The following is a 15,145-nucleotide window of genomic DNA, read 5'->3' on the forward strand; positions in this document are numbered from 1 at the left end:
GGATATAAAATAAATATTCAAAAGTATATTGCATTCTTATTTGCCAGGAGCTAGAAAACAATTTTACAAAATAAATCATTAAAATGGCCAAAACACTTAATTCTAAAATATAGAGCAAAAAAATTAAAGATTCACATGGAGAAAATTATTAGACACTAAAGAAAACACAAGTATCAGAAATAACAATCTTTTTGAATAGGAGGTCTAAAAACTGTGAAGATGGTCAGTTTGCCCCAGATTCAATGAAACGCAAACAAAATTCCACCAAGTTTTTAAAAAACCTGATTCTAAAATTCAAATAAATGAGCAAGGAACTAGAAATAGTCAAAACATTCCTAAAGGCAAATAACACAAGGAATCTGCCCTACTGTACATAGTACATACTGTTTATTGTACACTGTATGTGAAGACAATGAAGTAATTAACACATTGTGATATTAAACAAATTAACAGAACAGAACAGAGTGCTAAGAAACAAACCCATACAAAAATGAAAAATTAATATGAAACTATAAAAGGAAAACATACTAAATGTTTCAGGGACATCTAACAATATTAGCAGCGGTTATCCATTTGAGAAAAAAAAGAAACTTAAATCCTACCTCGCACTACATTAAAAAGCTAAATATGTTATTTTAAAAATGAACAACTCCAGACTGATTTTTAATCTGAAATGTGGAAGTCTTTTAGAAGAAAATATAGAAAATAAATAAATACACACACACACACACACACAGACACACACACACAGACACACACACACACACACACACACACAGACACACACACACACACACACACACACACAGACACACACACGAGACTGCGGTAGAGAAGGATTTAAGACAAAAATACAAACAACGAATCACAAAAGCAAGAGATTAATAGGTTGACAATATTAAAACAAAGAGCTTCTATTCACTAAAAGGCACTTTAAATAAAGTATAAAATTAAGCTGAACAGTAAAGCACATAAAATGAATAAAAGATACTTATTCAAAATATATTAAGAAAAAGACAAAGAATTCGGTTTTTACAAAAGCAACAAACAATGCTAGCAAGCATTTCAGTAAGGTGGAATACAAATGAAGACATGTTTGACATTATTAAATTAAATGAGCAGGAGGCCATTTGCCTGAGGCTGTCTCCTTCCCTTCAGTTAAGACCTAACAAACTACAACCTAATTTAGAGTATTTTTTTGGTAACAAATAGCTACTTTTTATCCAATCCCAGGCAGCCAACTGATCAGATTATGCCCAAATAAGGCAATTGCTTCATCATACCCTACCCAAATAAGGCAGATGCCTAGTTGCAGCCAATCAGGTAATTTCTCAATTTGCTTCCATGTTCACCCTATACGAGCTTACTGCTCACACTGCTCAGCACAGCTCTCTGAACCTCTTCTGGTTCTGAAAGATGCCTGATTCATGAATCATCCTTTGCTTAAATAAAATCTGTTAAACTTCTTGTGTCTAAAGTTTTTCTTTTAACAATAGTAATCAGGGAAACAAAAATCAAAGCAAAATAAAAGAGTATTTAGCATCTATTCAATTAGAAAAAAATTAAAAAGACTAAAAATACCATGTACTTGATAGCACAAAATGAATTCTTGAATGCTGATGGTGGGAATGCAAAAAGTTTCCCCAAAAAGACTCTGGAAAACAATATAGCATCATTTTATAGAGCTCAGCATCCACATTCCCTATATATGCTCTAGAAAACATTCACACATAGGCACCAGAATAAAAAAATATTTATACCTGCATTGTTTATGATAGCAAAAGGTGGAAATAACTTAAATCTATCAGAAGAATGGGCCAACAGTTTCACACAGTGCAGTGTTATTACAACAACGAAAAGTAACAGCTCTGTGCAACAGCATGGGTGAATCTCAGCAACAACGTTAAGTGAAAAAGGCTGCAGAAGACTATGTATAATTTCATTTCATTTAAAAGTTCAAACTCAGGCACAACTAGAAAATATATCATTTGGGGATACATACTTTTATGACATAACTGTTTTTTAAAAGGACTGAAATGATGGCTACAAAACTGAGGACAGTAAAACCTCTACAGAAGAGGCAATGGGGTGAATTGCCGATCAGCATGGGAATGGATACAATGGTACTGTCAACATTGCCGTTCTTAAATTGAGTGTGAGAATCAAAGATTACCATGTCATTCTTATGGTTTGTACTTTAATATGCTACATATATTAACTTATATGTGTCAAGCATTCTATGATACAAGTTTAAAACAAGGTATTAAAATTAAAGCTTGAGACAGCACATAAAAGCTCTCCTAATCGATCTACTTATTTCTTCCCAGTTAATTTTAGTCATATTCCATTACCACACCTGTGACAGTCACTATTTTATGTATTTCCCACTCAATAATTTTAAAAATAGTGTCACGCACAATGCGTGTTAGGAATCGGGAGATAGCATTGTAAGGAAAACCATAATGACGTTATGGAGAATTGTGTGAATGTTGCATCCTTATATTTATCCCCAAATTGATTAAAATCAAAATAAATCAAAGTCCTCTGATTTTCATTTGAAAGCAGGGAAAAAGAATAAGTACATTAACACAATTTAGTGCATTTCTTTATTCTAGTGGTGTATAACACGCAAAGTCAGTTGATTTGCTTCCATATTACATTAAACAGATTTAACTCTCTTTAAATTGTTAAAATATAGGAGGAAATGTCTTTTTTAATATATTTATGAGCAAGTTGCTTTTAAGACCCTACTGCTATGCTAGATACTTTTGAAAATAAATTAGTTACTTGTCCTAATAATTACAAAAAAGAGGGAAAGGGAAAAAGAGCCTTATATAAGTTAAAGACCACATAACCTACAATGGAGACAAAGCCTTAGAACTATAAGCAGCATTTAAAGAAAATTTTTTTTAAGCCAACGTGGTTAAACTTAGAGGGTGAAAAAACCCAAAGTACATCAGAAAGACAATGTGAAAGAGATCTATCATAGATGACTTACCATAATCTAAAATGAATGACTATATTTTTAAAGTATATTCTTTGATGGAAGAAATGAATTTCCTTTAAAATAAAATAGGTAACAGCAAGAAAAGGTTTGAAAATTCTCAATACCTCTGTTACTCAAAGACTTCTTTTTCATGTAAAGAGAAATTGATATTATTCCTTACTTACATTTGAAAGAGAAAACTATTTTATTTTTAATTTGCCCAGAATTGCTGTATAAAAATGAAAGCCAAGTAGTAATTCTATGCAGTGAACTGCACAGAACAATGCTCGCTTGGTATTCATCCTAGCTCTTAAATAAATGTAGCCTGCCAACTGTAGCCCAATCCATTATTCTGAACCTCATTATCCAGTTCCTCTTTCTAGAACCTTTGTTCCATTTCCTCCTTACTATCAGGCATTTAGTTCACTGTTCTGAAAACTCTTTGCCAAAGAAGTAACAAGGAAAAAAAAAAGACAACATTCACTTTGCTACTTGAAGCAGCTCTAAACCATGGCTAGATGTAAAAAAAAAAAAAAAAAAAAAAAGGCTGGCTCTAGACAAAGAAAACTTTAAAATTATGGCCTCTTATAACCCAAGTGTCATAAACACCTTAGGCATTTAAGAGGAAGAAACCTTCAGTCAAGCCTTCAAAGGGACAGCATGACCATGCATGGAGACATCTCTGCTCTTTCTATCCTTGCTTTTCTGCAAGAATGTCATTAGAGGGTCAGATATACATGGCCCTTCCAAAGCTCCCATGGAAGGAGTGTGGGGTGAGGACAAGGAAGACATGAGGGGTGCTACAAAGCACCTCATTAAATGTTAAGACCAACCCCAAACTACCTTGGAGGCTTCACAGGCTGGTCCAAGGGATGGAGAACTGGGATGGCAAGAAATTATTTACCCTACAGTTACCTATTCAGCAGTCTAACTGGATTTAAAAGCTACTTTTTTTGTAAAAAGGTTTTCCATTGGAATCCTAATTAGCTAAATTACTCTGTCAAAACAGTCTACTGTAATTTGAAGATATAACAAGACAAAATAAATAATAAATCATGGAATATAAATGTCATAAAGAGAACTTTATCTTCTCACAATATTAAAAGCACATAATTTTGCTCATTAATAGATAGTGTTTAAACACTATTCATCTCACTATCTGATCATCCCTACGTGGTCTTATGCATCGCATCTATTTTTTTATATTATTTGGAAAGATAGTCAATTGCTTTCTATGGTAAAAACCAAGTTTTTCCTTTCTAGTTTTAATTTTAATACAAAATTATACCCATTGTAGCTAGTAAAATAATACAAAGGCGTATAAATGAGTGGGTCATCTTCCCTTGCTCCTCTTCCCACTATTATACACATATCTATGCATAAATCCTTTCCAACATTGTCCAATCTCACAGAAGCCTCTGTGTGTGTACACATACACAAATCTACTTGCATATACACTTGACTTTGTTAGTTTTCACAAAAAAATAGGATGTTTTATGTGGACATTGCAATGTTTTTCTTATTTGATAAGTCATCACCATCAACTAAAGTAATTAACATTTTTTCAAAGCTGCATGATATCACAAAATATGAGTATATTACAAATTATTCAACTATTCTTCCACTGGCTAGTATTCAGGCTGTTATAGTTGCCTTAGGTTTTTGTCAAAAACAAAACAAAACAAAAAACAAAACAAAAAAAAAACTGCATCACATGAAGACACACATGAAGACACATGCATGGACATAGCCAACTGTGTCTCTTATATTGGTACTTTCATTGCTATAGGACAGTGTCAAACAGGACTTTCAAAAGAGCTACAATAACCTTTCATACGTCTACCAGTCATACATTAACATGTGGGAAACAGTTACAGAATGTGCTGTGTAACTAAAGCAAAGTCCATAAAATTTTAAGTATCAATAAGTTCAAAGGGATTTCTAATTTTGTGATGTCTACATTGATTTATTTAGTAAAGCTGCATTTATGAGGTATATGTACAGACATCACTGCAAGAATAAAGTTTATATTCAAGCTGACTTTAATTTACCTTTTTTTGAAACTTCTGCCCCATTAAGTTCTTTTTGTGCTTCTTCAATTTTGTCTAAGAAAAACAGAAAAAATTATAAATTAATTGACCTTAGACAAATAAGAATACAGTAAAGCAAACATACTACTCTTAAACAGTGTCAGATACATAGTAATAAATATGTGTTGAATAAATTATGAAACAGATGTGTATAAACTGTTAAAGTAAGGATATATTTCCTTTTAAATTTATAATTTTAATCATTTCTTAGTCACAAGGACTACTTCCAATTAATAAATATTTCCATAATGCAAATAATGAGTGTACTTTAAATACCAAACTACAGCTTTAAAAGTTTAGTAATCTAATACAAGTATCTAAAAATAATACTATCTTTACATACAAAGTACCTAATAGGGATTTAGAGATGTACCTAACAGGGATTTAGAGATATAACAAATGCCTACTAGCTTAGAAACGACCAGACTAAGCAGAATTAAGACCTAAGACAGAAGACAGAAAAGGATGGAAAAACAGGCAAGGATGAGCTGAAATGTGGCATGGCAGAAAGTGCCTATCCCTTGCTGGTGGCACAGAGCTGGCAGCATCTATGAAGTATGAGGGAGGGCAGGGATTAAAGAGATACTATATACAACTGACTGCAGAACTGTTACACATGTACACAGTTTTGCCAGACAGATGTAACCCAGGCGCAAAGACTAACAGAGCTGGGGGCAGTGCCTTGGTCCTGCTGTTCTTCGATCTGGGGATCGGAGCACACCTGAATTTTGTAAATATATGCATGTTCTACTTCAATACTAATTAATTTAAATTTTATAAGGATAACATACTTTATGGCATGGGCAGTAATCAATTCCAAATTTAAGACACTGATCTAGGTACTTATTAAAATGGTAAAGAGAACAAATTCCCAGCGTACTATTTTGTACTGAATTGAAGACAATATTGGTAATTATATAACATTTTAGATATCCGAAATATGCAAGCACAATTTAGGTAAGTGCATCAGCCTCAGAAATTGTCTCCAATGCTGACCCTACCACTGCTCACCGCCCATGGAAGATATAACCTCCAATATGGTATCCTACCCCAAATAAATAAAAGTCAGACACCACACACCATGGGCCCTTCAAACTATGATCTACCTACCTCTCTCCCTATCTTGCCAGAAAAGGCCAAAAATTCAGAGAACCATCTATTTACAGATCAAACGTCCTTCGACTGCATATTGATCCAACCTGCCAAGGCAATATGGGAGCCGCAGAACAAAGGAAGCAAGCTAGTTTGAAATATGAGACATTACATCTCAGCAATAGTAAAAAATAACTAAATTCTCATCTGATAAATTTATCGCCCATAGCAATGTCCTATTTGCCTCCTGCAAATTATCAGATCTAGAATATAATTTGAGAGTACTACAGGCAATCTTTAGAATAAGACAATTTTTCTGATTTACAAACTTTACTGATTTCTCATGAAACAATGAGTGAAGCTAAAAATAGTACTGGAAAAAACACACATTAAATGCAGAAACTGGATCTTGCGTTCAGTGGTAGTTTTGCTTCAAAGAGAAAAATACGGAATGCTTGCATGAAATCTATATTAACACAGCATAAGCAATCAAAAGCTAAGGCCCCCTTTTACAAAATGAAATACATGAGTTACTTGTAGATATTTGAACTATAAATAAACAAATCACATAATATATAGTACTTGAAAAACATCTAAAAGGAGTTTACCAAAGCACTGTTATTTCTATTGCCAGTAGTTCACCCAAACTTAAGAATCATAAATAATATATATGTATTATATATTCACAGTAGTAACAACTGTGCTTAATAGTTTATGTGCACATAATTTTGCATTATATAATAAAAACAACTTTTTCTTAACAGAATCAATTGTGGCTTAAAGCAACAAAAACTCATGATTAATGAACACTTAACAGAATAGCTGCTATTTAGTAACTGAAGTCTGACCACTTTCTGTTTGCATTTCAACATAACAAAACTCTTACAAAAATAACCTGTTTATATTTGCTTACAAAATACTAGTCTCCATTTTTAAATTTTTCAGTCAAGTTACCTTTTTATCTTGATAATCACTGTATGCAAATTTAGACTATTGATTTAGGACATTTACTACATTAACTATAATAAGTACCTCCTCCAGGTCAATAGGTAAACAATCTCCAATTTGCTTCTACCAGCCATTATAAAAGCTTTTACTTTGGTCAAGTTTTATTAAAATTCCTGTTTATATTTAGCCTGTTTTTATAATTCTCCTGGTAAATATGTGTTTTAAAGACACGCTCCAAAATTACAGAGAAAGTAGTCATTTATTATATGCTCTTAATTCATACAAGACAGTTTACTGATATTTAAAGCATTATTTACATTTTTTTCACCATGACACAGAAAAAATATATTTTTACATTTCAACCCATATCACACATACATATATATTATGCATACATGTAATTCAGAAGCAAATCTCTCCACACTCTACTTTCTTTTCTTCCCTATTAAAAATGAAAAATTCTGCCCCTATCGCAACTACATTCATTTTGGAACTCCCCACTGGACTATAAATTTACACCTTGAAGTTCACCAATATAAGACGCAATTTTGAACACATACTTTTTGCCAAACTTTTACCAAGGATAACACTTCCCAGCAATCACATCTCTCGTGTAAGTATCGATTTGGGGAAGGGGAAGCAAAGGGGGGAAAAAAGGTATCTTAGATTCTGAGACATCCCCTAACATGCCCTCCCCATCATCACTGGGATCTAGGCTAACAATCGCACAAAGAACTACACATTCAGAAATAAATCATAGTTTCTCTGTTGCTGTTACCTAAAAATAAAAAGTCGATACACAAAAAGACTACTCATACCTTATCAGTAAATCTGAAGCCAGTAATATGCATTCTTACTATAATGAGTTCTTACCATATTTAAATTAAGATGCAATCTTAATTCATTCCATTTTTACATTAAATATACTTGAAGGAGTTGTCACTTGGGAAAAAATTCCAGCAAACACATGAATGGATCCCCCATCTTTAAGATCCAGAGAGGCCAGTGGCTAAAAGAGTAACAGGCTAGAAGTAACTAATACCATAGATTACATCTTTGTTATGCAACTATTACAAATGTATACATTTTTACAGTTTTTCTTTCTTCTCCTTTAAAACACAGAAACTGTTAATGACAAACGCTAAGAACTACCTTGTATGATACCTTAAATTAAAAATTGTTTTTGTAAGAAAATGATGTAAAAATATCTTATTTTCATCATTTATAAATAATCACAAAAGAAGTCTCTGCATTAGTTAAACACAATCTGAAACCACTGAACAAAAGAAAAGGTCCTAGAGCCCTTAAGAAATAATATTCTTTCTTTTAGGGCTTCTGGAAGAAGACTAAATAATTAAAAACAAATCATTTATAAAAACTAAATAATCTTAAAATAAGGATTTACAGTAAGCCCTTGCTCTTTGACCATTCTTCAGTCTATGCTAAAGTATGTGGTGGGAGGGGTCTCTCACCATCTCAGAGGCCTGAATCTCACTCCCCAAGAGCCTTGGAATCTCATACATCACAGGTTAGGGGACCAGCCCACTAAGCTGTTAGGATTTGGTTCAATGAATGCTGTGTTTTTACTGTTCTGAATGCCTGCTCTGTGTCAGGTATAATGTGAAGAGTTACAGGGACAAAGGTATCAGGCTCTCCCAGAGGGGTTTCTACTTTACCGTATCCTTACAATCATTTTACTATCAACTTGATGGTAAATAAGGCTCAAATTCTCTGTGTGGTTTAAAGGTTCTTTAGCGTAGTTCTTTGTGAAATTGCTAATCCAGACCCCAGTAATTGTGGGGAGGGCATGTTGGGGAATGTCTCAGAATCTAAGATACAATTTTTTTCCTTTCTCCCCCTCCCCCAAATCAAGACTTAATGGTGAGAGATGTGATCTAGTTACCTCTTTGCCCTTTGCCACTCCATTCTCTCTTCAAGATCAGCCACAGTCAAGTCCAGGCTCAACCAGAGCCTGGGACTTAATAGCACTCTGTCCTCTTCTCTGAAGGCACCTCCCACACCGTCTCTTCTCTATGCGGCATCCTTTCAAGATGGGGCTTCTCTGGGCAAACTTCCCCAACATCCTTGTCCAAAGCTCATCACTCTGTCCTCTGCACCACCAGTAAACATTGTGCATAGAGCCCACAGAACTGTTTCTCTATAGCTGCATAGCTTGTGATCATTAGTAATAATAGCAATTAGATGGAGCTGAGTGGTTTACCGATCACAGAAACACTGACAGGACAATAACTTGCCAAGTGACACAGAACCTAAAGCACCTACACACAAACTGAAAACTGGCACTGGGTGGTTTGGCTTAAGAATTGAGCATGTTAGCATCTTTAACGTTATAAATGATTTCAACATTTGGGAAGCTATATCAGTATACTAAAAGCACTGGAGTCAACTATTACTCCCTTAAATTTAGAAGAGGTCTGAATCACGTCTCACTCTGTTAGCTCACCCTTCTCTCTCGCTGTTCCGCTGGGCAGCACCATATAGCTTCTGCGCTAGCACCTGTACATATTCAGCCTTATAAACCCACACTGCTAACATTTTATGAAGTAGATCCTAATGAACTGCAAAAGGCACCTCTGTTTACTGAAAGATGTACCATCTGATTGAAAAAAGATCACCATATGTAACTGTACTATTTTTACTACTGAATAAAGCATAATTCCTACTTCCTCTCATTATACGCCAATGCAAGCGCCTTATTCTTACTGTGAACTGTAACTGGTATTTCAACAGCACTAAATGACAATGGCATAAAATTAAAATTGTATTCAGCACACACAATCACTTATACATGCTCTTCTAAGTGAAGATTATTCTAGTCTTCACTTAAAAAAGTCCTTAGTTTACTAAGTAAACTAAGTAAACCCACCTGTATAAGCAACCCACTTTAACCTACAAGTTTCACATCTTGAATATGTCTGAACTTACCTTTCTCTGAGGAAGATGACACACAGTTATAATGCTGAAAATGATAGTCTAGACTAGCAGTATTTCAAACAAAAACACTGCCTGCAGTAAATGAAAAAGAAAGCAACGACTCAACTCTGTGCTAAAATCCTAGAAAAACATACCATCACCCAAACTGATCCAGAATGAGGAAAGCTTGATCAGAATAACCGGCACTGATAAAGCTGAGAAAGTTGCCACAGCATTACACATTAATTTGCTTTTTAAAAAGGTTCCAGATCCAGAGAATTTTATTATCGACTTCTTTCAAATTTTAAAGAATAATGCATGTCCTAAACTGCTCCAGAGCCCAGGATAACACAGAAGGCATCCTACATCATTTTATACAACTGCCACGCCTCAGATACCAAACCCAGCCAGAGGGGCAGAAAAACCAACACCACACATGAACACAGCATTAACAATCTATATCAAGAAGCACGTTCACAGAAAATAAGAAGCAAAGCTATTTCAATATTCAGAAGCAACATATTATAATTTATCACAGCAACAGGACAAGGAAGGGGAGTAAAGATAAGTTAAATAATGTCCCAGATGAACTTGATTAAATCACATTATCTTTAATGTTTCAAAAAACCCTTAGTATTAAATAGGAAAGGATATTCTTCATTATACTCACCAACCATGTTGCCTGACCCCCCGCAGCTCCGGTAGGGAGCCTTCCCTGACACCTCCCGCAAACTCCACTGTGCCCCCACACTCTTTTCTCACCCCTAGAGCAGCAATGGTCCTCACAGCATATTCTGGAGTCTGCCTGCTTGCTTTCCACACCAAACTGTATCTTACTCAACAGAGTGCATAGTTGCCAGGGTCACTAGACCCTTGACCCATAGTTGTCCAATAAATGAACTGCTATTGCGGTATTACTGCAGCATTTTTATTAATAATAACTTGGCAGGAATTCTATATACAAAACAATATGGAGCTGGTTAAACAAATACTTAAATATTTCTATACAAAAGAATATTGTTTAGCCATTAAATGTATTTTTTAAAAATACTTATTGATGAAAAATGCTAAACATATTAAGTAAAAAAAGATCTGATTTTAAACACTTTGTGCCCTGAAGATGAATGTGCAGAAATGTACACAGACACACACACACACACGACAAACATATATACTCATATGTCTACGAGGAAGGCCCAACTGGATATCTGGGGGTAGTACATTAACAGAGAGTTTTCATTTTACTATTTCTATTTTCTCCAATTACTAAAGTACCTATCATAAATACATATCTTAACATAAACTATATTATTTAAATTCAATAAAACCTAACAATGTGCTAAATTATCTTTTTAAGAAAATACTAGCTATTAAGTTCTAAACTGCAAACTTCCAGATCATAAGGAAAACTACAGAATAACTCCAAAAACATGGAACCATTCATCCACAGAGTTCAGTGGGCTCAGAATATATTCATTAGCTCCTGTGTGCCAGCAATGACGATACTCAAAGATGAACAACCTAGCATGCAGGAACTTAGAGAAGTAAACAAGCAATTCCTAGCCATGCAGTAATGGTGTGACTATATCCACAGAGTAAAGGGCATTCGGGTAGGGGGGCATTAGGGTTTGGAAAGGCAAGGAGGCAAGTTTATTGAGAATACAAAGCAATTTAAATACATGAATCTAGAGAGAGCAGATTCTAGCGGTACAGAGTTCGGGAGCCACTTTCTTACATAACTAGTAGTTTAACCACAGCCTAGAGTAGAAGCAAAAATAGAGCTTTCTATGGAAAAAACTTGACCACAGGTATCAAGGTCTTAGAAAATCGCATCTTTTAATAGAGTAATTCAGTCTCCAGTGAGACTACGAAAGAAGTGAAACAAATGCTACTTATCAGAGTGCTTTTCATGACAGACAAAAACTGAACAATCAGTAGTACCTGGGATATAGAAGGTACTCAATGAATATTTGTTGAATGAATATTTAAGAAATGGTTAAATTATGGTACCTGTATACGACAGAATATTACAGAGCCATGATCCTGTAGGTTTCTAGAAGGACATACTGAATCAGCTACTCCAGGAATGACACCCGACTGTATACATTTTAAAAACTTTGACAAATGGTTCTCTTGGTTTAATTACTCTCCAATTAAGGCAGAATGGGAGGTAGTTCCAACTTTATATGATCAAGCAGAGGAAAAGAAACCCAAAAAAGAGGCAAAAAAGGAGTGGTTGAAAAAACAATTAGAACAAAGTATTTTGGCCACAGAAGTCAAGAGAACAGCGTTTCAATGTGAAATCAGCAGAGGATGCAAACAGTAAGGATTGATAAAGCTTTCCATGAATGGAGCGATTAAGAGGCCACTGGTGGTGTTTCCCAGAGCATGAAGGGAATGGGAAAGCCCAGAGGAAGTGGGCTGAGGAAGTGATGGGACGAGCCGGAGGGGAGAGGCGAGAGAAGAAAGCAAAGTAGAACTGTCTTACAAACTCCTGAGCTTAAAACAAGACAGTGATAGAGAAACACAGGGTCAAAGGAAAGGAGCTTGATTTGTTTTGTTCTTCCAAGAAGTTTATAGGCCCAGTGGGAGGAGCCAATAAAAGAAGAGTGAAAATACAGGAAAGAATAAGAGGTGTGGCGGGCAAGGTTTTAGAGAAAGCACAGCAGAGCATCAGGAGTCCAGGAGGAGCACTGGCTTAAAACGGGAAGACCCAAGGCTGTTCTCTGAGGCCAGAGGGAAGGAAAAGAGGACAGAAGGTATGTTGGGTGAATGAAACGTCTGCGAGTGGAAAGGATGAATTTAAGGCAATACATATCCAACTGCCTCTCTATACTGAGGTTAAGAGACACTGTTGCCTACAAAGAAAAAGGAGTTTAGTGAGTGTGTAAGAGGCCACAGAGACTGATGAAAACACAGCAAAGTCACTCATGGGAACACAGGAGCCGACCAAGTGCGAGGACAAATAAAAGCACTGCTGAACAGCAACTAGGAAATCTGTGAATGTGGAAATCCATGCATTTTTGGTGTCTCCAGTCTGCACGGCAGTTTCATCTACTCTTACAAAGTTTGGCAACTCGGATGAAGAAGTGGAGAAGGAATGTCACATTTGGATTTTTCCAACAGGAAAGAGGGAAAAGTTCAGTGAGATGAAGGTGCTAGAGAGGAGTTCATCTGATGCACCAAATATGCGGGATGGATAGAGGATAGAAAGGCAGTGTGAAGAGTGACACAGGTACCAAGAGCAGATGGCTGAACAGGAGGGGGGAGCTGGGAGTCTGAGTGCCCAGAGATAGAGGGAGCTGCAGGTTGTAATTGATTTCTAGGTAATGGTTCAAGGGTTTTTAGAAGATCCAGAGTGGTTATGGATAAAATAGAGTAGCGATAAAAGTTAAATGGACATGAACAATATCTACCCTAGTGTGATAATGAGCTGTGGAACAGCAAAGATGATTAGGAACAAAACATCCTATAATAAAATTTAAAATGTGAAATGTGTCATCTTGCTATACTTTTATGTTCTGCCCTTTGCAAAATTGTTCACTTATCCTTTTCAGAAAGCATGTTTCCATTGTGATACCGAAAAAACCTTTTAAAAGTTCAAAGAGAAAAGTAGATATGAGGTCCATTATGCTTTTAAAATTATAGATCAACTAAATGTTGTGTTTCTTCTTTAAGAAAACCACCTTGATATCAAAACAGAACATGAAAATAACAAAATGTACATAGACACAAAACAAATATATTACACTGAGCCTCCTAAGGATTTTACATTATTTTGTTTCTTAAAATATCTAATTATTTATACATACAGTATATATCAATCGCCTGGTTTCATCTGGCAGCCTTGATCTGAGAACTGTGTGAGACCACCGCTCTTGAACTGAACTTTTCATAGTGGGGGAAAGAAGTTCCTCCTTATACTAAATATCTTTGTACCTGTAGAGAATGCCAGGAAGTGCACTGTCTTTGATGGGTGAGCACACATTTGCTAAGAAGTAAAAATAAAAGCAAACTCCCAAAGTCTCCTTCCCAAAACCTCACACTATTTCAGAGCCCACAGGAGCCCAGGTGAGGGGCTGAGCTAGAAGTCCAAAAGCACCTTCTTTACATAGGTGTCAAATCCACTTAGCCCAAGGATGATTCTCTTAGCGTCACCCTTTTAGCTCCTGCTTTGATGACCCTTTATGCAGCCCCTAAAACAGTAGAACCCAACTTTTGCTGCATACTTTTTTGAAGATTTAACTTGTTTATTAATGAGAGAAACAGCAAGACATTACAACTCATTCAAGGGAGAATTCAAAGACTCCATATATATATATATATATATATATATATATATATATAGAGAGAGAGAGAGAGAGAGAGAGAGAGAGAGAGAGAGAGACCATTAGGAATGTCAAAATAAATTTGCTTAATTATGTGAAAATAATCAACATCTATAGGGCAATAATCAATTGCATCTTCACTAGGCACAATTTGTATTTCCATGGACAAGAATCAAATCTGTTGTATTAATTTCTATAACATACAGGGGTTGTTAAATAATTGCTGCATATTTGAGTCACTTAATATTAGTCACCTAAAAATCTTGATACTCAGGCTGCACCCATACCAATTAAATCAGCATTTTAAAAAGTTTCCCAAGTAATTCCAACATGCAGCCAACCTTGCGAATTGATGTTCTTTAAATTACAGATATTATCTGGTCACGATTCAAAATTGTACAAAATGCACGTAGTTAAGGGAGAAAAGTCTTATCAGCCAGGTCTTTGAAGCAATGTTTTATCAAGTACGAGGGGCAGCAGCATCTGTCTGCCTTATCAAAGCTGCTGCTGATGATAGTGGATACTGAGGAAGATAAGGAAGGAAGAGTTCAATGTGCACTTCATGGCTAAGAATGTCTAATTAAATTATACCTCTAAAATCCAGAGCCAAAGCCTATATTCTTAATAGGTATTAAATCAAAAATAGATCTAATAATTATTACTGTCAGCCCTAAACCAAAACATAATATTCCAGCTGAAAATTTAACACTTAGAGATATAAAAACTATTTAAATACATAAACTATTGTTATAAAGATGTTGAAAATT

At 35.2% G+C, this 15,145-nt stretch overlaps 1 protein-coding gene across 7 annotated transcripts in view; it reads right to left on the reverse strand.

Annotated features, from left to right (window-relative positions):
* The window catches only part of HIVEP1 (HIVEP zinc finger 1), a 148,045-nt gene that overhangs the window by 63,569 nt on the left and 69,331 nt on the right, over positions 1 to 15,145 (reverse strand). For 6 of the 7 annotated variants that reach the window (XM_032247705.1, XM_032247706.1, XM_032247707.1 and 3 more), the window contains one exon: positions 5,038 to 5,091. In XM_032247705.1, the coding sequence (XP_032103596.1) occupies positions 5,038 to 5,091 (54 nt within the window). Of the gene's footprint in view, positions 1 to 5,037; positions 5,092 to 9,019; positions 14,367 to 15,145 lie in introns of those variants that run through there. The other variant, XM_032247711.1, reaches the window with a different exon arrangement.

The sequence above is a fragment of the Sapajus apella genome, unplaced genomic scaffold (assembly GCF_009761245.1).
Source record: "Sapajus apella isolate SASKATOON/1434 unplaced genomic scaffold, GSC_monkey_1.0 scaffold63, whole genome shotgun sequence".
NCBI classification, from domain to species: domain Eukaryota; kingdom Metazoa; phylum Chordata; class Mammalia; order Primates; family Cebidae; genus Sapajus; species Sapajus apella.